Source organism: Lasioglossum baleicum, chromosome 2 (genome assembly GCF_051020765.1).
Source record: "Lasioglossum baleicum chromosome 2, iyLasBale1, whole genome shotgun sequence".
NCBI lineage: Eukaryota > Metazoa > Arthropoda > Insecta > Hymenoptera > Halictidae > Lasioglossum > Lasioglossum baleicum.
Genome location: NC_134930.1, coordinates 19,656,968 through 19,683,629, shown reverse-complemented (window position 1 = coordinate 19,683,629; position 26,662 = coordinate 19,656,968). Strand labels below are relative to the sequence as shown.

Sequence of the window (26,662 nt, the reverse complement as noted above, 5' to 3'; positions counted from 1 at the left end):
TTTTTATACAGTACTGAGTAATTATCGAGAGGTAACGTGTTAACGGAAATAGCATGCGATAATTGATAATCGCGCAAGAACAGCAGGGAAAGAATGCGCCCGATTGATCCTATGGTACACGTCGTTAGTATGATTCCGATTTATCTCTACGTCTCGTGATGCTGTCGGCTGTTTCAATTTCATTTCCTCATAGATCGGACATTCGTCGAGATCAGTCGATGAAAATGAACACGTGTGCACAGTATAAATGGAACAGAGAGTCCCTTGTTCTCAGCTTTTCAATGCTTTGCTACTTCTCGGACGTTCGTTTGCGAAGCAGTAGCATTTTGTCTCGATGTATCGACACGCGATCTCTTGCATGTAGGATCGTTCGAAACAGTGCCTCCTTCAAATTCACTTATACAATAACAAACTTCGTTCGTGGTACAACAACGCTAAGAAGAGTTTAATCATCTATTAGATTCGATCGTCTTGTAATTCATATTATTAATAAGTATTTAATATTTTCGTAAACACACACACACACACCAATGGATTCTGCGGTTACAATAATGATGAAAAAGCGTTATTTCGCTGTCGTTATTCGTTCGATTAAAATGAACGCGTAGATCCGCTGTAAACGGTTAATGATATGTGTAAACGTCGACGCAAAAGAGACCGCGCAGAAAATCTGATTGAGTGGACCGAGCTCTGCCTTCCCTAATTCCGAACTGCCGTGTTAAATTGATCGACTCGGAAGTGCAAGATTGTTTTCCGTGAGACATGTCCTGAGAGTATCAGCGAATAACAAATGTGAATTGCAAACATGATTGGCCCCATTGCGACTAAATGGATACTGATCGGATTATTATCCGTTCCGTTCGTTTCAATCGCATCTTCCGATGGCGCCGATCGAATCGACGCGGGGTTGCATGACGCAGCAATCGAAGAAAACAAGGCGACGCCGTTGTTGTTTCACTATGACAAGGAGAAGAGTGACAACAGGAGTTTCGAGACACCGTTCAAAAACAAGCCAGACACTCTGTCGCGGCTTTTTAAAATAAATATCGACCGATTGAAAAATCAAACTGACCAGGCGAGTAGTCGGAGCGAAAGTCCGCGGCGTTTCTAAATGAAAATTCAAAGATAAAATCCAGATAGTTAATCGTAGATTCAATTAATCAATAGTTGTAATTTATTCTGGTAAAATGTGGAATACAGTGACTCCCACTAATATTCGGACGTTCTTAAAAAGTTGATAACTTCTTTAAAATTGGAGCATATACGATTTGAACTTTTTCGAGAAGTTAGAACAATTAGTTTGCTACACAGCGTGACAAACATTTTTGAGAAAAATTGCAAGTTTTCGGAATTGCAGATAAAATGGTAAACCAACTGCTCTAACTTCTCAAAAAAGTCCAAATCGTAATTTAAGAGCGTTCGAATATTAATGGTAAATAGTCACTGTGTGTATTTTAGATGGAACTAATTTTTCTGGTCGACGCGTCGGGATCCGTCGGCTTGGAGAACTTCCAATGCGAGTTGAATTTCGTGAAGAATCTTTTATCCGATTTCATCGTGGGACAATCTGCTACCAGAATCGCGATTGTAACATTTGGCGGAAGACGGAACGTCAGACGAACCGTCGATCAAATATCTCGTATCAGCGACAACGACCACAAGTGTTATTTATTAAACAAACAATTGAGCGACATCGATTACCCCGGTGGCGGAACATACACGCGCGGCGCTCTTATCGAGGCTCTCGTAAGCACTCTTCAATTTCTCATTTCTCTTCCACTTCACGATAATACGTAACATAAATGAGAACATAAATTAGAACTAGATACATATTACATATTCACTAACCCTTCGAGGACGACGGCGAGCGTCATCTTCTTTCTCCACAATGGATATTGTACTATGTTTCATGTTAGGGATGTTACTAAAAATTCGGACTCTGATATTTTCCATAACCATGTTCAAAAAAGGAAAGTGCATCGCGTGTAATTACACTGTCCAACAAATTTAAACTTTTTTTATGTTTCTTAATTCCTGTTGGGTGGGTCTTATAGAATTTTTGCGCTGACTCCGAATCTGTCTTTAATTTTTCTCCTAGACGCACAGTTTTTGAGAAACATGACTTCGAAAAAAAACATATTTTTCAACTTTAAACAAATATTGTGATGTTATCATAAAAGATATTGAATTGTTCTTTGCAGCAAAAGATTCTGTAGACTTTCCCGAATACAGTGATATCCAATATTAATACATTACGAATGTTTTAATAATAATCATTAAACACGAGGAGTTTGGGCAAAGTCTAAATCTAAATTGGGTAAGTCTACAGAATCTTTTACTGTTAAGAACAATTTAATATCTTTTATAATAACATCACAATATTTGTTTAAAGTTGAAAAATATGTTTTTCTTACAAAATCATGTTTCAGGACCAGATTCGGAATCAGCGTAAAAAAACTCTATAAGAACCACGCAACAGTAATTGTGGAACGGTGTTGAACAGTGTAATTTCACCGCGTATAATCGATTTTAAAATATTCTTAGAGTCAGTATGATGTACTGACGCTGTTCCCGAAGGGTTAATAATATTTTTGGTGTTAGAGGATTCTCGAAAAAGCACGGCAGAGCGCGAAGAAAGCGGTGTTCCTCATCACCGACGGCTTCAGCAATGGCGGCGACCCACGGCCCGCCGCGAATCTTTTGAAAAGTGCAGGTGCAACGATATTCACATTCGGAATTCGCACAGGAAACGTTCAGGAGCTTCACGATATAGCTAGCTTTCCCGGCTATTCGCATAGTTATTTTCTCGACAGTTTCGCCGAGTTCGAAGCTTTCGCGCGCCGCGCTTTGCATCGCGGTAAGTCCGATATTCTTCAAAGAAATTGAATACTGCAATGAAAATCATGCGATTCGAACCATATATTAATACATATACCAAAGATTTAAAATTATCTGTACATTTTAATGAAGCGCGCGAGGGTTAGTAGATTATTTTTTCGTTTTTAGATTTGAGAACGGGAAAATACGAGCCAGTCACGTTGTCAGATAACTGTAACATCTTGTGCGGCAATATCAGTGAAACCGGAAACAATCAAAGCTGCTGCGATAGCTTTGCAACGTGCTCTTGCGGTATTGCAACCGGACATTACGCTTGCATTTGTCCCACTGGATATTTCGGCTCAGGCTTCAAGGGATCCTGCACGCGTGAGTTCATGGAAAATGTAGATCATGATCTACAAAACAGCCTACAATTCGATTTAATTCTTGTCATCCTGTAATTGTTATTTCACTAAATTTACTTTCTCCAGCCTGTCCAAACGGCACGTACGCCTCCGAAGAGGTTTCCGGTGATTCAACGTCCACGTGCATATCTTGCCCAGACGTGAATCACGTAACTATTAAAGTACCAGCAACCTCGGTGGAAGATTGCGTTTGCGCATCAGAATTCATAACCGACGGGAAAAAATGCGAAGGTGATTTATTAAAAAATGCTTTTCTTAGTCTAATGTTCGATTTAATTGTTGCACGATGTTGTTTTTCGTTCACTACCACATATGTCCTTTGCCAGCCGCGAGTATAGGTATGTCCCCACTCAAATATTTTATGTCTCTAAGAGGATCAGGATATTCTGGCCTGTACGATCCATACTTTTCGAGGCGGAATTTTGGTTTCGATGCGAGCCAACCATACTGTGAAGTTAATTGTTTAATCCTTGTATTATTAGTTGAGCTTTCAATTGCACATTTTTCATTCTCACCTCTGCGCTCGTGGTCACCGGAAACGGCAGACACGTCTTCCCTTCCTCCCGCACGAATTTTTCGGTCTCGATAACTGTGTGCTTTTCCTCGCAAAGTTTCGCCAATTCCTTCTCCAATTTTCTGAATTCATATTCAATCATCGGTTAATTATGATTGTTCAGATTTCTTATAAAATAGTTCATGTATGTACAGTAAGGAGCATAACTGATTCCACACACTTTTTAAATCAGAACAACTTTTTTATGAATGGACCAAACGACTTCAATTTCTCTGTAAGGCTAGAAGAATTAGTTTGGTAAATGATGTGTAAAAAATATGTTGGAAAAATGCGTTTGGTAGGAAGTGTAAAAAACAATAGTAAAAATTGATTTTTACAACTTTTTTAGTTGGGCCAGTAACGAAAATTTAAGAAGTGTGTTTTGTCAACTGGTATAAATTATAGCTCCGAAAATTTCATTGAAATTGGTTAATTGGTTTGCGAGTTATAAACGATCAAAAGTGGTAATTTGTAGTGTACCATAAAGTGGCAAGTTTCACCATTTTTTTATCGTTTATAATTCGTAAACCAATTAACCAATTTCAATGAAATTTTCGGAGCATTACCTTTGATGTAAAATTAGATCGAACCAGTGCACCGAGAGCATTAGTACATTTTTTACTATAATGCCATTATTTATCGTACGTACCCATGCTCGTCCAACAACCATTCGTACGTTTCCAACCATTTCATTTGCAACTGTCTTTCCTTGGCTATCGCTTCGGTTAAGTTCCTCGAATTCGCCACGAAGTCGTGAGGCTTGCTTGATCGAGGATCCATCGTTTAATAAAAATACCACAGGATTGTATTGAAATGTCACAAAATTGATCGGAATAATTTCGACTCGTTCGCAGTGAAGTTTAAAATAGTAACTATCTGAAGAACGCTGATAACTTCTCCGTATTAGAAAGAAACAATTCCGATCGATTCGCCGGAAACAATGTGAATTTACAATGTGTTACCGTTAGATCTACTTCACACGAAAAGAATTATAATAACGTGCTACAAACATGAACAATAAATCTCACAGTTCGTCAGAGATTGTTACGTGATTTTTGCAGTTATAACATGTCCTAAATTGAGGATCCCAGAGAATGGATACCTGGTAAAAGCGAGCGCGTGTAACAACGTGGTACACGCGGCTTGTGGGATAAGATGCAGGATCGGTTTCTACCTAACAGGAGACAGTATTCGACTTTGTGGGAAAGGTGGTAATTGGTCCGGAAATGAGCCGAAGTGTTTATGTAAGTATGTTAAGTATTTCGGAGATGTTCGAGGCGATCGATTTAAATGGGACATCCTGTATAGTTTATAACATTCTAGTATAACATTCAACGAAGAATTTTTATATTTTTATCCATTGAACGTTGATATGTAAAAGATATTTATTTTGAAGTTGTTCAAATTGCTGTTTATTTGCAACAGTGAAAACATGCCCGGCACTTCGAGCCCCCTCGCACGGTCGGTTACGATGTCAGAACGAAGAAGATCAACGCTTAATCACGGAGGACAACACGGCGTTCCCGATCGACACTCGTTGTCAATTCCGATGCGACAATGGCTATCAGCTTCGCGGAAGCAAAATTCGCAATTGCTTGCCCTTGTCGCAGTGGGATGGGCTGAAAGCAACGTGCAAAGGTAAGTAAACATTTTAGTCGCGAAAGTATTCTTCAGGGCACAAGGTTGAAATTGCTTTACAAAAGGGTGAAATTGGAGTGCAAAACCTATAAAAGGTTAAATTTGATATGTAAAAGGGTCAATTTGGAGTGCAAGACTTGTAAAAGGTTAAATTTGATTTGCAAAAGGTTGAATTTAGAGTGCGAAACGTGTAAAAAGTTGAATTTGATTTGCAAAAGTGTGAAATTGATTTGCGAAAGGGTGAATTTCGAGTTGCATAACCTGTAGTCGTGAAAGTATTTTTCTGTTGAATGTCCAATTGATTGGTTCAATTTGCAGCGATAAAGTGCGAGCCTCTGAAGCGAATACCATACGGGAAGATTTCACCCGAAATCTGTACCGGGCCAGAGAAGGTACCGTTCACAACGAATTGCACGATCACGTGCAAAAAAGGTTTCGCTCTCGAGGGTCCGCGTGCAAGAATGTGCGGAGGACGTTCCGGAGTCTGGACGCAACGACGAAGCGTTAATCGCTGCATAGGTTGTTACAGACTTACAAATATTTGTTATTTAAACCGCCCGAAAGGAACGAAAATTGACAATTTATTACAGTGATTCTTCTGATTTTGCTCGATCAATTCCGAACTGTTTCTCCCGCAGATAAAGTACCGCCAACCATAACGTGTCCACCGGACATCGCCGTAGAAAGTTTACCAGGAAAAAACTACGCATACGTGAACTGGACAAGTCCTATAGTCACCGATAACGCGGATGAATCTCCGTCGGTTTGGAGCAAACCGTACGTCACAATCCCCTGGAAAGCAAAAATCGGTTCGCGCACTATAGTTTACATGGCCCAAGATTCGACAGGGAATAAGGCTAGATGCAAATTCAAAGTGAAAATTCTCGGTATGATTTTGGTATTTCTCGTTATTTTGATATTTGTCGTTTGCAGAAAATCTCGGAGATTTCTAATTCAGTTAATTGTTCCAGATAACGAACCGCCAATGATCGAGAACTGTATAGATCCCCCGATATTTTTCACTGACAACGGGGTCGGGATAAGCAACGTAACTTGGGATGAACCCGGGTTTTACGATAACTCGAAAGCACCCGTGCGAGTAGAGCAAAATCATCGTCCTGGAGAAAGCTCGTTCCCGATCGGATTTACAAGAGTCGTGTACAACGCGATCGATAAGTATGATAACGTCGCGACTTGTGCGTTGAACGTCACTATAAAAGGTAACCGCTCCTTCGATTTTCCAATCAACTTTTTGTTTGAAACATTATCATTTGACTGCAGAGTAGGTGAAACTCAAAATTGCAGGAGAATTTTGAAAATTGAAGGGGTTAAAATTACTAAGGGAGGAAATAACATTAAATCTGGATTCTACTTTGGATTCTATTTTGGAGAAATAATGGCAGCGGATCTTCATGCTAAATAAATATTTTCTACCTGTATCGCATCAACCTGGAATGAAATAGAAATTCATTTAATAGGTTGAAACTAATACAACAGTTCTAAACTACTCGTTTTTTGTATAAATGCAGAAAATCCGCTGTCTAAATATAAATCTGTGGTTGCAAGAAAAAACGCCGCATGTTTTGCAATTTCAAAACATTTAAGTTCGTTAAAGAAAGTGATGTAAGTGGGACACCCTGTACATTATTTGGGGACCATGATTTTCAGATGTGTGCCAGGAAATCCCGGAAGTGTTGCATGGACATTCAAACTGTTCGATGTCGGAAAATAAGACGAACGAGTGCGCTGTGGTTTGCGACGATGGGTTCCAGTTTGCGGACGCGGTCCCGAATCTTCGTGCAGTGGACGATGTATTGCTACTAAAATGCAATACGACCAACGCGAACTGGACCGAGGAGAATTATATTTCAGATTGTTCAGGTGCGCGAGAAACGTCCACAAAATAACAATAACAAAATAACAATGTTATTTGTGCACAGAATCAGCGGCGCCCAAAACTGTGTCCCAAGAAGGAAGCATCGAGTTCGAAGGAAATGCATCCGTGACGTGCGACAATCAAACGACCCTGCGCGAGGTAATTCTCATTTCTTTATTTCTATCGATTTCTGAATTCAATTCGAAACATTTAATCATTTTTACCAGCTGAGCGAACACATTACGGCCGATCTGAGATCGACGTTGCTCGACATTTGCGGCAACGACGTCGAATGCAACCTGATTACCTTCGATCCTGAGTGCAAAGTGGATGCCGAATCAACGGAAGACATCTCTTCGAACTCGTTGAGAAAAAGAAGGAACTTAAACTCGAATATTCTCGAGTCTTTTCTAAAAGAAGAATATGGAAACAATCTCGACGACAGAACGAGAAGAGATGCTAAAACGGACGACGGTGCTAACAAGAACAAATCGAGGACGAAGAAGAAGAAAGAGAAGATCGAAATCAAATTCAAGATTCTAGGTAAGTTTATTTGAATACAAACGAAATATTCTCGAAAGAAGATATCCTTCTCTCGTAGGGAAAATAGTCGAAGAAAATGTGGACAACCCGAAAGAAGGGATACAAAAGTTGAGACAGAAGATGGAGTCGATGTCGCAGTTTGGCAAACTGAATTTGTTGGATGAGAAGACGAACAGACAGGTTGCGGAACTCGCGTTGAATCTGCACCTCGTTTTTCGAAATTTTGAGGAGCTCTGCGAGCCAGGAAGTGTCCTTAAAAAGCACTCTTGTGGTAAATCAGTACAGAAATATTTCGCATCTTCAATTCGTTAATGTCTCATTAATTATTATAAATCTAGTGAAGTGTCCATTGGGGACTTTCTTCGAGTCATCGATTCATCGATGTCGACCATGTCCTTTCGGTGAATACGAGGACACTGCTGGCTCCGTAAGATGCAAACGCTGTCCTGAGCACACATCTACGAAAAGAATGCATTCTCGATCTCTGCGAGATTGCATACGTAAGTCCGGAATGACTATACGCAGTTTTTAGGAGCATTTCAGTTATTTTATCGCTTCGTTCTTGTGCAGCTCTATGTCGGCCAGGATATTACTCTCGACGGAAACGGTATCATGGTGTCCGCTTGGCTCTTGAACCCTGTCTGCAATGTGACATTGGCTTTTATCAACCGGACTATGGGCAAAACCATTGTTTATCTTGTCCAGCCAATACTACTACAGACAACCGTGGTTCCAAGGATGCAAATGATTGTTTACCATTGTTTAAGATAGACGTGAACACCTGCCAATCCGAATCATGCTTGAACGGCGCGCAATGCATGCAAGAAGATGACAGCTTCAGTTGCGAGTGCCTCGACTATTACGTCGGTGAGCGTACAACGCGTTAATACTACACGCACGCGTGCTATCTTCTTGGTTGGGAGTGTACAGGGTGACAAGAAATAATGTGATTATTTTGTGACAGAATTATAATAAGAAATGATTAACTCCGTTATTTCTTGTCACCCTGTAAATAATATAAAATGTCCATGTTAAGAGCTATCAGTACGAACTGAACAAAATCTTTTCAGGATCAAAATGCGAAACGTTCCGAAATCCGTGCGAATCGTCGCCATGTTTGCACGGGGCAGCTTGTAACGTTAACAATTTCGCAAACAGCGCGGTGAACTATAGTTGCACATGCGAAGTTGGATATTCGGGACGTAACTGCGAAGTAAGTGCAGCGTTCTCTGAGAAATTAGTTTAAAGAAAATGATAAACAATAGGGCCCTAATAAGCAATATTGATATTTTCAGCTGCGCGTCGATGAATGTGCTTTGAACCCCTGCCAAAACAATGGCACTTGCGTCAGCACGGAGAGCGATTATAGTTGTGAGTGCAAGGATGGTTTTGAAGGTAAGTCAGTGAATGATATACAGGGTGTTCATCTGAGAACTTTCCAGCCGAATATCTCGAGAAGTATGAAAGACCAGCAATTTTCCTAGGATACTCTTTTTATCCACCCTCTATCCCCCTCGAAATCCTTTTATTTCACCGAATATTTAACATTATCGATGATCTGTAGACAGCGAATTTTATGTATTTCTGACAAAAATGACTAGGCGAAACTTAAAACAGTAAAGACGTTTTGAAAATGTAAAATTATGGAGATGTTATTTTCGATCAATTATAAAATGATTTACATAAGAACGAAATCTTTATTTAGCTACGTTAAACATTTAATGATCAGCTTTATTTAGCTACATTAAACGGGTAACGATCAGTTAACGTGACGTTCTAATTCGCAGGAGAATTTTGCGAGATTTCCGTGGATCACTGCGATCCTCCGCCGTGCATGGAAGGATCTACCTGTCGCACTGCCAATGCAACCTGGCAGTGCATCTGCAAGCCTGGTTTCCTCGGGCGTCATTGCAACCTATTGCCCTGCGACTGGTTGCCTTGCCAAGGTAATTCGTATTGCGTGAATCTCGAAGAGGAAAACGCAACCCGATCGAGCTACAGGTGTGCATAATCAAAAGACTATGAACTAGATGAACTTAATATATATGCATTAATAATGCTGCATTGTCAGATGCGAGTGCAACGACGGCTACACCGGAGAATATTGCGAGATAAGAGTGGATCACTGTGCCGGGGTACCGTGTCGGAATAATGGGAAATGTTTGAACGAAATTTCCAATTACACGTGCACGTGTTCCATGCCGTTCACAGGACGCAATTGCGAGACTGGAAAGTATAGTCTTGACGAATATATTCTTTTGTTTCCATTTAGCAGAGAGTTAAATAGACAATTTTTAATTGAGCATGTTAACTAAGCATGTTTCTTCTTCTTTTATAGAATTGTCATCCGATTACGTTGTGCATTTTACTAAATCGGGAACGACTGACTATGTTAGAATGAACGGACCCGCGGTTAATATAGCCGAGGTAACGAATGAATTAAACGACTCGACAGTGAAACGATTAAATTGAACGTTAATTTTTAGTTAACGACATGCTTGTGGTTGCAATCGAAGGACACATTTAATTATGGAACTGTGCTGTCGTACGCAACGCGGTATTACGACAACACGTTCACGTTAACTGATTATAACGGGTAGGAATTTATTGTAAAAAGGAGTGCGACAGTTTACGATATACAGGGTGGTCCACCTAAATATACTCCTTCATTTGTGATGACTAGACTGCGGGTCTTTATGCAAAATAAAGATATTTTACAGCGATTTTTGGGCAGCAGGAGTCGAAGGAAAATTCACTTCATTTACATTGAACACATAACAATATTCTTGGATTTTTCTAATCTTTCACTGTTTCATATTTCATTCAGCCAATTTAATTTAAACGCATGAAAATCCGCAATCCAGTGACGACATAACAAATATTTTAATACGATTTTTATTTATAGCAGACCTCGAAGGCTACTACCACTAAAAATAAGATTTTATTTCATTTTACTTTCTCTCTCTTAAAATTCGTCGACAAAAATGGACAGTCTACTACACTACAGTCTACTAGATGGAATTCGTCTACAAAGAAGGACAATTTTTATTTGGCTCCTGTGTCCTGCAATCAATGCAAACATTTTTTATTTTGCATAAAGATCCAGTCTAGCGATAACGATGAAAATGAATATCATATCTCATTTCCATTTTGGATGACAGGAACAGACCTCGAGAGAAAAATAACATTTGCAAAGCGTTCACCTTGCGATGCCGTTTACATTGCATTCAAAAACTTGTTACGTCACCAAAAATAAAGGAGACATTAGTTGGACCACCTACAGGGGGCGAGGTACTCCAGAAAATAAATAATATTGTTATATTGTAGACTCGTTATATACATCAACGGGCAAAAGGTAGTAACCGACATTAAGGTGAACGACGGCCACTGGCATTTCGTTTGCATTGCCTGGGAAGGTGAAAATGGCACCTGGAATATATTCATCGATGGACTTTTACGAGACAGTGGATCTCGTTTCGCGAGAAAGACTGTTATTCAAGGTAACAACATATTTGACAGCAACAAAGATGTGAATACCACTTAATCTTGTTTATAACAAGGCAATGGCACCCTCGTGATCGGACAAGAGCAAGATCGCGTCGGTGGTGGATTCTCCGAATCGGAATCCTTCCTGGGAAAAGTAACTCTGCTGGATGTTTGGGACAGAATTTTATCATCGGCAGACATAAAACGATTGTTTAACACCTGTGAAAAGTATTACGGTAACGTAATTGCCTGGCCGCAGGTGCAGACACACGTACACGGCGATGTTGCGGTAATTGTCATATGCTATTGTTCAACCGAACGATTATAATTAGGATGAAAAAAATTCTGAGCGAGGTACATGTTTGTATTTTTAGATACTGAGCAGCCCTTTCTGCCGTGGATGTCCCTTACCAGTCGTGCCGTTTAAAGGGAACATGAATATCAGTGAAGACTCGTCCGAAATTATTTACCAATGCGATCCTGGTTACGTGGTGCGATTTCGAGGAAAGGAACATCGATCGCTGAAAGTTAGGTGTCTGAAACAAGGGCATTGGGAGGGCTACTACACCCCTGTTTGCGCTAGTAAGATTGAATATCAATACAGCAAAATAATTTATTCCCAGTGGGAAGAAAATATTGATCATCTAAATTTTCTAGTATTGTAAAGAGATGATTAGACTGCGGATCTTTATGCAAAATAAAATTTGTCTGCATCGATTGCAAGAAATAGAAACGAAATTGAATGTTGTCTTCCCTTAATAATTTTAACAGAGGAGAAATCGTATATCGGCATTCTCAATTTTTAAAATTGTCCAACAATTTTGAATTTTATCTACTCAATTTTGCTATCAATGCATAAAGATCCGCAGTCTAGAGATGATTATACCTCGGAGACAATCAATTTGGCTTTGACTCCAGGAAAAAAATGCGGCTTTCCGGGATATTTCCCTCGAGGTCGTATACAGGGTAAATCGTATTTCTTCGGGGACGAAATACGTTATTCTTGTTTGAGTGGGTATCAGCTTCTGGGAAATCCCCATAGAATATGTAACGCTGATGGGAAATGGAGTGGTGTGCTTCCTGTTTGCATAGGTGAGCATTTCCATTTACAAAATGAATATAGGAAAAGAATTCGCTAGAATGATCTATTACTTGATTGCATTATGCATTAATTTTGCTGGCAGGAAGAACGTGTAAGAATTTACTGGCTCCAGAACACGGCGACATCGAGTACGTGAGAGAGGAGTACGAAAGAGACGATCTATCGATCCTCCAGGTATGCAGAAATTCTATTGATCAACTAAATTGTAGACTACTAATGAAATTGAATTCCAGGTAGGTCAACAACTGGAGTTTAAGTGCGATACAGGGTTCCATTTGGTTGGGGAGAAGTTTCTGACGTGCTTAGAGTCAGGATTATGGGACCACGAGAGACCAACGTGTGAAATTTATGGATGCTCACCACCCAAGGAGTAAGTTATAAGAATTAACAGTAATACACCATTACTGTTAATATACATATATTAACACTAATATTTGGACACTCTTAAAAGGACGATAACTTCTTTAATATTGCATTTTAACTTTTTTGAGAAGTTAGAGCAATTAGTTTACTACATGATAATAAATAATATTGTTCGGAATATTCTAAACAATGGTTCTTTACAGGATCGATCGCGGTTACATAATTTTTCCTAACTCCAACAATCTGCACGAGACATCTAGCACAAGCTTGGCCCCAGAGACGATCAATAAAACCGTTCAAAGGAATTATTATTTCGATGACATTGTTGGGTACTCTTGCCATCCAGGGTATAAATTTCAGGGAAACCATAATTTATTAACCGAGTTTAAACTTCGATGTACGGAAAATGGTACTTGGAGTGGGTTCGTTCCCGACTGTGTGCCACTTAACTGTCCCTGGCCTAGTACCATAGAGAATGGTAAAATATTTTTAAAAACGCAAAATGGTACCATCGAGCTTTTCAATGACGTAGTAAATACTACGAAGGAGGAAGAAACGTTAAAAACGAATGATGATTTGGAAAATCAGTTGATCGTTGGCTCACAGATTTTAATGAAATGTAGTACGGGATACAAATTAATTGGGGACAGCATTAGGACGTGCATGAGCAACGAAGAATGGTCACCGTCACCAACTTGTAAACCTAAAGAATGTCCCATCTTAGATTGTCCACTTTTTAAATATCTTCATAGAGAAATAGACGACAATGATCATATCTGGAGGAACAATATTAGGGAACTGAATGATGCAAAATATTTGAATGGATCCTACAAAAATTTCGAATACTTTGTGAAAGGACATACTTACAAGGACCAAATAATTCTGACTTGTAGAAGTAACAATGACATGAGTATAACCGACGGAAATGTTGATATACATGTTTCCAATTTAACATGGTTTTGTAATGAAGATGGCACGTGGCAAATCGATTATTTGAAACTGAATAGTAACATCGTTGACAATTTATTTGACAACGAATTAGCTGATATTTGTCAAGAAACGATTTGCCCTTTAGTTGCAGTAAGCGTTGCATACGATGTATTTTGATAAATAATGTAGACATTGGTGGAGTGCGGATGTTTATGCAATCCTCAAATTTTGTAGAGAAATTTTAACCCTTTGCACTCGGTTGGCTACTCGGAGGCGCCATCTTCTTCTTGTACCATTATTCAAAATGTTTGTTGCATCATTAACCTTTTGCTCTAGATTTTTTTTCATTTTATGGATATAATACCAACATATTTAATAATGTAAACAATATTTTGAATAATGGTACAGCAATCCTTGGGGGTTACTCTGAGTCGCCACTCACTTAAATTAATATTCAATAAATTAATAAACCTATTTAATATTTTAAGAAACTACTAAAAGTATTGCATGAGATATTTTATCGGTTTTATATTGACAAAATTAAGAAAATCATATAAAATGTGCAAATAGAACCCTATTTTAATTTGTAGATTTGAAATAAATAAAAATCGTACTAAATTCCGTTGAATTTAATGCTCTAGCACTTTTTGAACATTTTTATAATCCACAAATGCATAAATATCCGCAGTCTAGACATTAGATAAATCTCAATTAAAATTGACAATAGGTTCCTGAATACGGATACATTGTTGGGAACAATAATAATTATTCAAGGACTGTGAACAGTGCCATTGCTTTCAAATGTCGTCACGGCTATATACTTGAAGGCAACGGAGAAATTGTTTGTTTTCCAAACAGTACATGGTCAACAATTCCTTCTTGCAAACGTAAGAAAAAAACTTACAGGGTGAACTTAATTATAGTACGTCTCCAAGAAAAGATAATTCTCTGTTTTAGCTGTAATATGCGGGAAACCACCGAAACTAACAAACGCGCTGTTAAAAGAGGACAGTATTGAAACAGTAACTTTTACATTTGGTAATATGATTACTTATCAGTGTCTACCTGGATATTTAATGTACGGCCAATCGAATGCAAGATGTCTTGCAAATGGAAACTGGTCGAAAGTGTATAGTAAATGTTCAAGTAAGTATCTATATCTATTCAAGTACCTGATCGACTTTATCCTGATTAATCGACATTCGTAGAACTATCGTGTAATAAACCGAAACTTCCACCTGGTGTTACTGTACACGGTCGATCATACTTATATCAAGATCAATTGACCTACGTCTGTCCCAATGGCAGAAAACAAGGATTAATTACGTGCGGAGCTGATGGTCGTTGGAGCAACTATCCAAATTGCAATTAATTGACGAGGAATAATTTTTCAATATAATTATTAGGTTATACCCCTAATAGTTAGAGTAAATCATTGTTAGACTGCGGATCTTCATGCATTTATAGCTAATGAATATTTTCAAAATATGCTAGTATATATAAAGTTTGATAGAATTTAGTAAGATTTTTATTTCTTTCGGATCTACAAAGACTGTCGCCACTTAAAAATAGAATTTCATCTCATGCCACTTTCTAAAAATTTGTTTATAAAAATGGAAAACTGCATAAACATCCGCAGTCTAATCGTTGTACATAACAATTTTATGTGACAGTTTTTTTATTCAATGTCAAAATTATCAGATCTTCGATTTTTATAACTTTTTTCGTTCTACACTCCACAAATGTATGTTCACTAAATAATATTGTAATACTGTACAAGAGATACATTCATCAATAAAAAACGTCCATATTATTCTCAGAATATCTGACGCACTTATCGCGCACAACATTGATTAACAAAATGGAACTGGCTCTTGCGAACACGAGATAATAAATACATAATACTGAGCATTCCGTAGACTCTTAATTTTTATGATCTACATATAAATGTACTCATCGATGAACTGAGACTTCTTTTTTACCCATATATAAAATGGTAATGTATTGCAACGTTTAAAGTTAATCGAATTTTCTGAATTTTATAAGTAGAATTGAAAAGAGAAAGTAAAGATATACAAATATATATAACAATGGATTATTAATAGTTCATCACATATACACATCTATTGATATAGTACACTGCATTTTGGTATAAATAGGATTCATACATGTATAAACGCACTGTATCAGAATATTTGAGGAAGAGCAATGAAAGGTAAAACCATAAAAATAATTTGATAGTATGAAAAGTTGTGTGTCACTTATACTTGTCTAACATTAAGTACGATAAAAACGGAGCACCTTTTTTTTATGATATTCAACACTTATTAGCATGGCTACACTAAATAAGAAACGAACTCTGTTCTCACCAAATTTTTTCCATTGCTCAGTATCCTAATCTCTTAGAATCTAAGTTATTATTTGCTTTATATAAATTAAAGAATCATTGTTTTACTCTTACTGAAAACATAAATGCGTCGATCTGGCCTCGATAATCTTAATTACATCTTTACGAAACCTCATTGAACGAAGTTTTTACAAAATGATATTTACCAATATACGTTCAATCACACGTGTGTTTAAGTATGATCAATCTCTTTTGTAAAATAAAGAATACCCAAAATCTTAGCCATACTAACGTAATAATTTATCTAGATCACTGAACACTTTTCAGAGTTCCGTTTTCGAACTGTAAGAATATTTCGGCTTCAGTTCTTCAATTCGTTTAATAAAATCTGTCTTTTCTATACAACCGTCGCACGTCTCGTCCCAGTCACTCAAGATTTTTCTCAAATCACGCACCTTTAGTTTGTTGAGATCGACCGTGTCGATGTCGATTTGTTTCTCTGAAATTTCACGATATTATTGCTCTATCCAAGAAATAGATAATAATAAGTAGACAGCGGATTTTATGCATTCATGACAAAAACGAATAGGTGCAATTTAAAACTAAACATTTGTCGTAGTTCTTTTTTTATTTTGCATAAAGATCCGCTGTCTAATAATAAGCTATTGGTGGAAAAACAATTACAGTGTACATACCGAATCTCAGGTCACATATTTGAGCATCTTTCTTTTTCAGCTTTTCACATATTTTGCTTGCAGGCATTGACCATGATACAGGCTTACTTAATTCACCTAAAATACCAGTCGCAGATTCTTCTAAGCCTCCTAAATAATAGCACTAGAATAACGAGAAAATATTCAGATTATTATAAACGTGTACTTATCGCATTGATCATTATAAATCATTGATATAAGAACTTACAAATCTGTTTTCTTTAGATTTCGTGCCTTTACAAAATGTTTTGAACGCTGCTTCTATCTTGTTAGTATCCTTCTTAACATCGTCGGATAAAGTGTTAACAAATTTTTCCACAGTTGATATACATACTGTAATGATAAGAAAATGAAAGTTACTTGTGTCGAAAGTGAAAAATAAAGAACGTTTATTTATCTACCTTCGCATTCATCATTTTTTAGAGCTGTTACAGTACAGATCACTCCAGCAAGGATGGACAGCGCTAACAACAATGAGTTGTTCATTTTGTGTTTCTCTTCTAAACAAAAAAATAGTCTTTTAGTATAATATATTATTATATAACATTGAAAAAGTCTATAGTACCGTTCTAATTGATAATAATTATAACGTTCGAACAATAATCGAATGCAATATTAAAAATTCACTCGGAAATATAAAATGGTGAAGTCAATGTCAACTTAAAATAAACTCGTTTGTAAAAGGTGTAAGCAGAAAATTTTGGAAGAAATACATATTTATACAAGGATTTAGGCTACTTGTATACTTATACAGGGATGTAAGATACTTATTACAAGTCGATTACAAAAGTGACGTTAATTAATAAAAGAATGCTACGTCTAACTGTGTTTATTAGGTTAATAGGAATAACGAAGAAATGCAACTTATATAGTGTCACGCTAACGAAATTATATACATACCACACAGATAATATTCCCGTGAGTTCGTAATGTAAAAGCACCGGACCTTTTAATTCATGCACTCACAAATTTCAAACAAATTCCTAAGTGCCACTACATCAGTTTATCGCACGCTTGGTTTTATACACGTTGGACTCTGTGAAAAGCCCGGAATCCCAGCTGGCGAATCCTGATTGGTCTACGAATCTATGACTCATGTGAAACGTAAGTGTTTTCCAATTGGTTATCGCAATCCATAGGGCACTTCGATCCTAGATAAGAATGCTCTATTCTAAAACCTTAGACTGGCTTAGACCATATAATATAAACTTATAGAACCGGCTTCAGATAACATGGTTTGTTTCAAGATTACTTCATCTATGAGATAACGGATGTGAGCAAAGTGCTATATGTATATATATTACATATAGTATATATTTATAATGATTTTCTTAAAATATTTGACTAAATCAAGCAGAAAAAGGAACTTACTAGTTTGTAGTAACAAAAGAATAAAATTGTAATGATTCTCGAGGGTATTCGCATACTGAAAGGAACTCCCGTCGCAATTTCCTTGTAAAAACTTATGCTTAAAAATTTATTAATTCGTGTTGCGATTTATATTTCGTTCAAGAAACAAATTCTTTATTCATTATTTGTTCTCTGTAGGGCGTGCTTGAATTTGTAAAAATATATTGCATGTACATGATTCGTAAACAGCGATTTTATTAAATATTTCGTAAGTATGTAAAACACTTACATAGTTCAATTTCTGTGAAAAAGCGAAGTAGTCACATAAATAATTTACATAACGAACGTAATATCTATCTTAAAAAAAATGTTTCTTTTTCAATAACAGAATTTTATATTTCCCGGTTTTTTAAGAGTTCTCGCCTATACTTAATCCCAATTCTTGATGCGCAATTCTGGCTCGAGAATACTCCAATTCGGCGAATGTTTCTCATTAGATAGCCAATTGAAATCATCGATGCAATTCCAATTATTCATTTTCGGATCAAGACCTGCTAGTTTAAAATGATTCATTTGATCTTCGTAGGACCAATTGTAAGGCGCTACACGTATATTTGTAGAATCTTCTATGATCGATCTACTCGTAACATGCAAATAAATAGTACAATCTGTCGAAGAATGTAGTCGAAGTTGTTGACACGCAAAAGCGAATACACATTCACTACAATCATGGGCGAATACAGATGACGGTACCGGTCCAACTAATACAGTACATTGCTTCAAATTAACCATATGCAAAGTACTAGGTGTGCCGTAGATTCGTACTGTACAGTGAACTAGATCGGAAAGTAGGATATCATTTTTATTCACATTCTCCGCATCGAGAACTATTTGTTCGTCAATTTTCCCAAGTAGCGTACACGCACTATCACCGTACTTGCTTGACAATTTATGATTTTGTTTTGAAGAACCGTTTACAATTCCTTCAGAGATCTTTAAGTCCTTTAAACCATCCGTTACATCATGCGACTTATCCGATGTTTTCTTCACAACTCGTCTATTCTTAAAACCAAATTTCTTCTTAGGTAGTAACTTCAGTTCCAAATCGGAGGCTTCGCTTTCCAGTAATTGCAAATTCTCTTGTGCTCTTCTAATATCGTAAACTTTTAAAAACATTTTTGATTGCGACAAATAGTTCTTCAACGTTTGAATCTCTTTGTTCGCTTTATCGAATATCCCAGGTAGAGCCGAAGTAGGAGCACTAGATGCATCGTCTAACCATTCTTTGATCATCTTACAAGACGAGTAAAAAGCATCTTTGAAATAACTACTTTGTTCAGACTCCACAGCTAACGATTGCCGTTCCTCCCTCCGCCTTTCTATAATATTCTTCCTTTCGCGATCCCGTTTGTTAATACGATCCGGTAAACTTCCTTCTATCAGACTGGAAGAATCCATATTGTTATCTGAACGCTATTTTGCTGTGGTTATAGTTTTTGTAACGTTAAGCTGAAAACATCGATTATCTTTCACGAGCATAGGTTTACTTTCAAGTTCGTATATCAGTACATCACAGAGCTGGTGGTCTTTTATACTCGCAGGTTTCTTGTACAAGGGCTGAAAAGAACGTTCGTATTATTATAGAACTATGAAGAATATAAATATTAGATGATTGCAAAAATTCATACCCCATTTGAAAATAAATTGCAAGCAGTTATATTTACAAACTTGCATAATTCTGGCTTATTTCTGGAGATATGCTACTAATTTATTTTTAGCACCTAATCCTGTAGGATTTCCAGGGTAAAAGCATATTCGTGTACCAAATTTCAGCTTTCTAAGGCTTCTGGGTTTCAAGATTTTTTTATCATTACAGAGGACAGAGGAATTTAAATCACACTAATTTAATTTTTACACTTGATCCTGAAGGATTTCTGAGATAAAAACATAGTTGTGCACCCTTTTAGGCTAACAGCTATCTCAACTACTATTTTCTACAATTATCTCTGAGCATTTTATAATCTGATTTCCTTTTACGCAAAAGTTACATGTTTATTTTCAGCAAAGGTCACTAGGTAAATTGGGTATGAACTTCTGTAATCATACAATATTATAGTTTTCCAGAAACTTGGGATCTTATCGATACGTACTGCGAACGATATCTACGTTGAGATGCATACGTACCTGTGGTAAATATTTGTCATGAGAATAACGAGTTTCTAGGCAACAACTTCTTGAACCACCGGTTCTTGATAGAAAATCTGAACGTCCCATGAACTCCATGAAGATCTACTGTTCATTTCGCTGTTGTTTCCATGTAGACATATCATGCAATCTTAATGTATTGTCTCCAGACAATTTTTCACAGGTCGAATAATATATTTCTAGTACGTACGGATACTTTTGGTGCATATAATACCTGCAATCTAACGGAAACTTGTATGAACAGAATAGTTGGATAACAGAAAATCTTTATTCGATGCGAATGACATGATATTGTGACAGTTCGAACGAAACTTCAATGAACTGCGAAAAATATTAATTAAACTTGTTCATCGTGTTCTTATGTTTTTCACTAAAGCTGTTGAAGAATTAATACGTACGATTATGTGTTGTATACTACAAATCACAATACATTAATATGAGCTATGTATGTATATCAGTAGAAATAACCTAAAAACAGAAAGGAATCACGAAAAGATGATGTACGACTTACTTTGAGACCTATTCATGCAGCGCCAGACTGAGTACGATCCACCTGCGAATAAGATTTCAAGGAAAAGAATAGTTTTCAGGCTACCTTTTAGAGTAGGGAATGACGATTTTGGTTGCTTATAAAGCATACTACTTAATAACAAGATTTCCTAAAATGGAAATCATCAATACCGTAAAGAATGATGTGCGTCTCGAGCTGCGAGCAGTCTCGAGACATCGAGATCAAGTCCAATCAAGTCAGATCAAGTGCGATGGGAAGGGATATTCGACACATTCGAGAATCCCGAAACTTTCGAGAATCTCGAACATTTTCGAGAAAATCGAACTAAATCGAGAAACTCGAAATTTTCGAGAACTCGTCCCGTCTCGTCTCGATGTCTTCTCGACCATCGAGATCTATACATTTTCGAGTTCTCGCACACCGCTGTATATCAACATGATATCAACCTATTATAAATTCTAGTCTACTCGCACCATGTATATCGAAAATAAATGAAAATAAATGTAGACAATCAAAAAATGTTTTTGGTTAAACTTTTCATTAAAACCCGAAGTAATATGTAATTCGATTCGGGGCCAGAAGATTACCAGCCGTATAGATCCCAACCAGCACAGATACAGCTCAAAGATAGCAGAAAGATGTCTGCCGCTAGACATTCAAATGTCTGAAAGATGTCTGCGAATGTCTCCGGAAAGTCTCTACAAGGGCTCCGGAAGGTCGTTTGTTACAAAGTTGCCTGTCTTAAAGTGGTCTTGAGAATGACTGTTAGTCGTGTTTCAGGCATTGTAGAGACATGTTCCACGACTCTGTCGGGCATCTTTTAGGCGACTTTCAGAAGTCTCTTGAGCTTGTTAGAGAGACGTATTTATGCGAAAAGGGAGTGGGAGGGAAAAATCAATTTACGATAATAGTTTAAAGTAAACGAACAAATAGTTTATTATAATAATATATGTACTATTTATAAAATAAAAAAATATATAAAATAATATATATAAAACATTAAAATTAATATATTAAATTCTAATATATATTAGAAATAAAGTATTAAAATTAAAATACAATATCACGCACTTAAAACATTAAAATTAATATACTTAAATTAAAATATAAAAATTGAAATGAAATATACAGTTGAAACATCAGAATCAGTATACAGGGTGGTCCACGCAACTTGCACACCAATAAATAACTTCCAAAGTATGCGTAAAATAAAATACTACATTCAGAATAAAATATCACGCACTTAAAACATTAGAATTAATATATTAGAAATAAAGTATTAAAATTAAAATACAATATCACGCACTTAAAACATTAAAATTAATACACTTAAATTAAAATATAAAAATTGAAATAAAATATACAGTTGAAACATCAGAATCAGTATACAGGGTGGTCCACGCAACTTGCACACCAATAAATAACTTCCAAAGTATGCGTAAAATAAAATACTACATTCAGAATAAAATATCACGCACTTAAAACATTAGAATTAATATATTAGAAATAAAGTATTAAAATTAAAATACAATATCACGCACTTAAAACATTAAAATTAATACACTTAAATTAAAATATAAAAATTGAATAAAATATACAGTTGAAACATCAGAATCAGTATACAGGGTGGTCCACGCAACTTGCACACCTATAATAACTTCCAAAGTATGCGTTGCACGAAAAAGTTTTGTATACAGAAGTTGCATGGTCTGAAGGGGTACATTATGTAGTGTATTATTTTTTTACAGGTGGACGCGTAAAGGACATGTGAAGGTCAACTTCATTTTTTTAAATGGAATGAGGTATTTTTTAATACATCAATGATGCAGCTGGACCTATGTATGTCGAAAAGTTAATAGTTCAGGAGATATTTCAATTTAAATAACTCTAAAATACCATTACTGTCGTACTAAGACGTTACATAAGTAAGTAAACATTAACGTCTTAGTACGACAGTAATGGTATTTTAGAGTTATTTAAATTGAAATATCCCCTGAACTACTAATTTTTCGACATACATAGGTTAGTACTTTTTTATAATGAATGTCCAGCTGCATAATTGATGTATTAAAAAATACCTCATTCCATTTAAAAAAATTAAGTTGACCTTCACATGTCCTTTACGCGTCCATCTACAAAAAAGCTACTAACATCTGATTAATGCTTATTCAGGGGGCCTGTTTCTGGCGCCTCACCCTGTATACTAAAATTAAAAAATATAAAAATTAAAATAAAATATAAAAGTGAAAATAAAATATTACTGATAATGTCTGTAGTTGTAAGGAAAAACGCCGCATGTCACAATTTCAAAAATTCGAGTTTATGCATTCATTGAGCTTTAGACTTTAGAGTATAGGATTTACAGTAGCGGACAAAAGTTTAAGACCGCTCTAAAGAAGACGATAACTTTTTTAATATTGTACTATACGATTTGAACTTTTTTGGGAAGCTAGAGCAATTAGTTTACTAAAGGATGTGAAAAGAAATTTTTTCAAAAATTGCAATTGATCGGAATTGTTGAAAAAATACTAAAAGTTGATTTTTTAATTATTTTATGTGGGCCTATATTGAAAATTTAAAAAACACGTTTTGTGTAGATCTGTGTCAATCAAACATATCCTGAAAATTTCGTAAAAATCGGTCGACGTTGCAATGAGCTACAAACGTTTAAAGATGGTAGAAATTGCAGATTTTCACGATTTATTGCCGAAAATCTGCAATTTTTACCATCTTTAAACGTTTGTAGCTCATTGCAATGTCGACCGATTTTGACGAAATTTTCAGGATATGTTTAAATAAACAATCAACTTTTAGTATTTTTTCAACAATTCCGATCAATTGCAATTTTTGAAAAAATTTCTTTTCGCGTCCTTTAGTAAACTAATTGCTCTAGTTTCCCAAAAAAGTTCAAATCGTATAGTAAAATATTAAAAAAGTTATAGTCTTCCTTAGAGCGGTCTTACACTTTTGTCCGCTACTGTACATATTTACCAGAAAAAAAGTCATGGAAACACGTTTGGAAAGCTCAGACAACAATGCAATTTAACCAACCTCCTATGTCAAAGTATTAGCGATCGAAAGTGAAAGTATATGTGACATGCGGCATTCTTCCTGATAACCACAGATATATTGAAATTAAAATCACTTGGTCACACTCGCTTTGTTCATGTTTCTTGCAGCTGCCGTCCACTTTGGCTTTCTCCGCTGCACCTTGAATAAGAATATCTTTGTTTATTAATTTGCACATGAATAATCATTATAATAATAATATTAAAATAAGGGTGATAATTACATATAACAAGGCTGGCCGTTCGATAATTTGCAAACGGTTATTTGCCCTTCCGGCCCAATCAGCTATAGCAGACCGCCATGCCAGCACGTCAGTCATAATGATACCTAGACTTTCCTGGCAAAGTTGTAGCTGTTGTGCCCCCCGTATTGTGCACTTCTGCTGCCTAAAATAAAAAATTGTTATATAGCATATCACATTCTGTTAATTTAATGAAAATGAAAGATAAACGTCAGCTATTTTAAGTGTATTTATTAAACAAGTCATTGGTCTCTTCGGCCTCCTTTGCTTTTCTTCTAGCCTTCGTGTAGCCGTCTAGAAGCATTATATAATTATTATTTTAATTATACATGTATGGTGTGTAACTACTTTAACTTACCAAAGGTACTGTTTTTGAAGATCTTTACAGAAAAGTGCTCCCACGAAGGTTGAGGCAGTTCACATTGTTGGATTGCGTTGCTCAATTTTGATTTGTGTACCGGTGGCCAATAACATTTGTCGCCTTCCAGCCAACTATTTGGCACCGCTTCTACCGTTCCGTCCGCCAAAAATTGGACAATGGTCCATGTATTTGTAGGCATCTCCATTTGTGTGTATATATTCTAAGAATTGAAAAGTATGGTAAAATTTAGAGACTAATTTAAACATATATGTAATTACGACGTAAATATATTTAATTAAAGAATATATTTAGAAAAATAGCAAATAGAATGAAGGAATGGAAATATGACCAATTTTTGTTCATTTTTTGACTTCACACTTATTTACACATTAGGGCGGTAGACTCGTTTCCAGGATTGCAATCAATTGCAATCCCGCACCCTTGCAATCCTAGAAAAAGCAGTCTACCCCCTTACAATACCGAAAGTACTTTCTTTAACTTTCTTGCCAACCCCATAGTAAACTTCGAATATAGCGGAAGGGCATCAGCAAAAAACACTAACGGTAACAAATAACAGCAATGGAAGTACTTACTTTTGTAAATATACACTCGTCGGATAAATTATCACTATTACAATACACTAATACAATTAGACACTTCTCTAAACCTGGTGTCGACCGGTGTCGACCATGTGCGCCGGACCAAAAATAGTAACTTCAACAGCGCCACTCGGGGTGAACTACGAAGACAGAGAAGCAGATATGTTTCTCGCAGGAAAGACACTGACAGAGAATATATGAAACAGCTTGATTTTTTCGATCACGCGGGTAAGCCGCATTTCGCGAAGAAGCAATATTTTTTTATGCTCTTTGTGTTGAAATATTCTCTGCATTATTGCGGGGTCCCGTACAGAGCCCTTTTTTGGATTTGGCTCTTGGAACTTTGTAAACAACAAAAGTGTACATTTTTATGGAAGAACTTTTTTTCTGTACACTTTTTCCAAATGCTCTTTGCGTTGAAATACTCTCTGTATTATTGCGGATTAGCATGCAGAGCTCTTTTTTCGAAAAAGTGTACAGAAAAAAGTTCTTCCTTAGAAGCTGTATCCCCCTACTCCACCCCACTCTTTACCGGCGGCGTAGGAAAAACAACGTCTCCGGAAAATGTCTCTCAGTCGCCAAAAAGATATCCTTTATGGAGACGTTGCATTTACGACTGAAATGAGACAGCTGAAAGACGTTCACCCTCTGCTGTGAAAACAACGTCTCCATAAAGATATCTTTTTGGCGACTAAAAGACGTATCTTTGGGACATAGACGTTCAGACGGGACGACGACATGAAACAGACATCTATGAGACGATGTGTGCTGGTTGGGATGTTTTGCTAACGACTATGCAATCTCTACAAAATTATAAAAAAATTAAGAACAGTTGCTTCAATAATATCTAAGTACTGAATTTTTATTGAACTGATGTCTCTAAGGCCTCGTACAGACTAGAACATTTCGACGAACTGCGCCGCGAACCGCGCATTTCGACGAACGTTTCGACGAACTTTAATACAAAATATGCGTTTTCTTCGAATGTTTGGAGTTTTCAATTTTTTTAAACATGTATCTTTAATCCGAAAAATCTGAAAAAATACACATTATAATAATCAGGGTGAGACACAACTAACGTAATAATATAAATGTGGTCAACTGAAGACTTTGATACAAAATCGGCAATTTTATGTTTTCCGATTTGTTTAGAAATCGATTTTGGGAGAGCAAATGACTTTCATTTTGGGCCAGGAGGAGTCGTTGATTACCTGAACCCGGTCCCGTAATGTCGCGGCACGTTCCTTTCTTTTCGTGCTAATCCCTCGACCGTCATTCCGTGGCGACGACCCATAAATAACACTTCGCGTACATTCAAGGCGCAGCCATAAACAAAATAGCTTATAAAATGGTCCGACATTATACTTTATACCTTATATTTATACTTTATATTGAAAGACTCGGAATTCTCAATTCTCTGGAAATTGTATACCTCTCGCTTCCTTTCTTCCTCCTTCCCTTACCTTAGTACAGTTCTGTCGTTTTCCTTTCTCTTTGTCATTAAGTGTCCGTATAGCTTTATGCATATTTATT

At 36.5% G+C, this 26,662-nt stretch overlaps 4 protein-coding genes and 1 long non-coding RNA gene across 7 annotated transcripts; 1 reads left to right on the top strand and 4 right to left on the bottom strand.

The window, feature by feature from the left end:
* The first annotated feature begins 60 nt into the window (after window positions 1-60).
* On the top strand, window positions 61-15,712 carry LOC143219913 (sushi, von Willebrand factor type A, EGF and pentraxin domain-containing protein 1). The gene is made up of 32 exons (XM_076445707.1): window positions 61-1,075; window positions 1,459-1,746; window positions 2,602-2,857; window positions 3,007-3,204; window positions 3,309-3,473; window positions 4,857-5,039; window positions 5,221-5,433; window positions 5,752-5,952; window positions 6,072-6,320; window positions 6,405-6,653; window positions 7,102-7,314; window positions 7,374-7,468; window positions 7,537-7,852; window positions 7,911-8,123; window positions 8,191-8,352; window positions 8,423-8,719; window positions 8,923-9,065; window positions 9,148-9,247; window positions 9,640-9,853; window positions 9,924-10,081; window positions 10,191-10,279; window positions 10,339-10,448; window positions 11,180-11,352; window positions 11,413-11,627; window positions 11,713-11,920; window positions 12,257-12,430; window positions 12,523-12,614; window positions 12,674-12,810; window positions 13,007-13,883; window positions 14,461-14,620; window positions 14,691-14,879; window positions 14,942-15,712. Exons 1-32 carry the CDS (start codon window positions 806-808, stop codon window positions 15,103-15,105), a joined length of 6,771 nt encoding a protein of 2,256 aa, XP_076301822.1. The 5' UTR covers window positions 61-805; the 3' UTR covers window positions 15,106-15,712.
* On the bottom strand, window positions 2,428-5,394 carry LOC143220041 (uncharacterized). Its single transcript, XM_076445796.1, has 3 exons — window positions 4,445-5,394; window positions 3,758-3,878; window positions 2,428-3,689 (listed from the first exon to the last, which is right to left on the bottom strand). Exons 1-3 carry the CDS (start codon window positions 4,573-4,575, stop codon window positions 3,546-3,548), a joined length of 396 nt encoding a protein of 131 aa, XP_076301911.1. The 5' UTR covers window positions 4,576-5,394; the 3' UTR covers window positions 2,428-3,545.
* Window positions 15,713-15,812: 100 nt separating the features above from the next.
* On the bottom strand, window positions 15,813-17,853 carry Manf (mesencephalic astrocyte-derived neurotrophic factor). The gene is made up of 5 exons (XM_076445790.1): window positions 17,694-17,853; window positions 17,195-17,293; window positions 17,002-17,126; window positions 16,776-16,917; window positions 15,813-16,579 (listed from the first exon to the last, which is right to left on the bottom strand). The coding sequence occupies exons 2-5, from the start codon at window positions 17,277-17,279 to the stop codon at window positions 16,404-16,406; spliced, it is 528 nt and encodes a 175-aa protein (XP_076301905.1). The 5' UTR covers window positions 17,280-17,293; window positions 17,694-17,853; the 3' UTR covers window positions 15,813-16,403.
* Window positions 17,854-18,374: 521 nt separating this feature from the next.
* Tbcc (Tubulin-binding cofactor C) lies at window positions 18,375-21,138 on the bottom strand. 2 transcript variants are annotated; one of them, XM_076445777.1, is made up of 4 exons: window positions 21,030-21,138; window positions 20,860-20,901; window positions 20,328-20,569; window positions 18,375-19,760 (listed from the first exon to the last, which is right to left on the bottom strand). In XM_076445777.1, the coding sequence occupies exon 4, from the start codon at window positions 19,599-19,601 to the stop codon at window positions 18,573-18,575; it is 1,029 nt and encodes a 342-aa protein (XP_076301892.1). In that variant the 5' UTR covers window positions 19,602-19,760; window positions 20,328-20,569; window positions 20,860-20,901; window positions 21,030-21,138; the 3' UTR covers window positions 18,375-18,572. The 2 variants fall into 2 exon arrangements, with proteins under 2 accessions (XP_076301892.1, XP_076301895.1); XM_076445780.1 differs by lacking the exons at window positions 20,860-20,901; window positions 21,030-21,138 and adding an exon at window positions 20,747-20,765.
* A 480-nt stretch (window positions 21,139-21,618) lies between these two features.
* On the bottom strand, window positions 21,619-25,887 carry LOC143220062 (uncharacterized). Of its 2 annotated transcripts, none has more exons than XR_013011563.1 (4): window positions 25,124-25,887; window positions 24,528-24,750; window positions 24,152-24,314; window positions 21,619-24,069 (listed from the first exon to the last, which is right to left on the bottom strand). It is a non-coding gene; the product is annotated as an uncharacterized LOC143220062 (long non-coding RNA). The 2 variants fall into 2 exon arrangements; XR_013011560.1 differs by having other exon boundaries at window positions 24,152-24,463; window positions 25,124-25,852.
* Window positions 25,888-26,662: the final 775 nt, after the last annotated feature.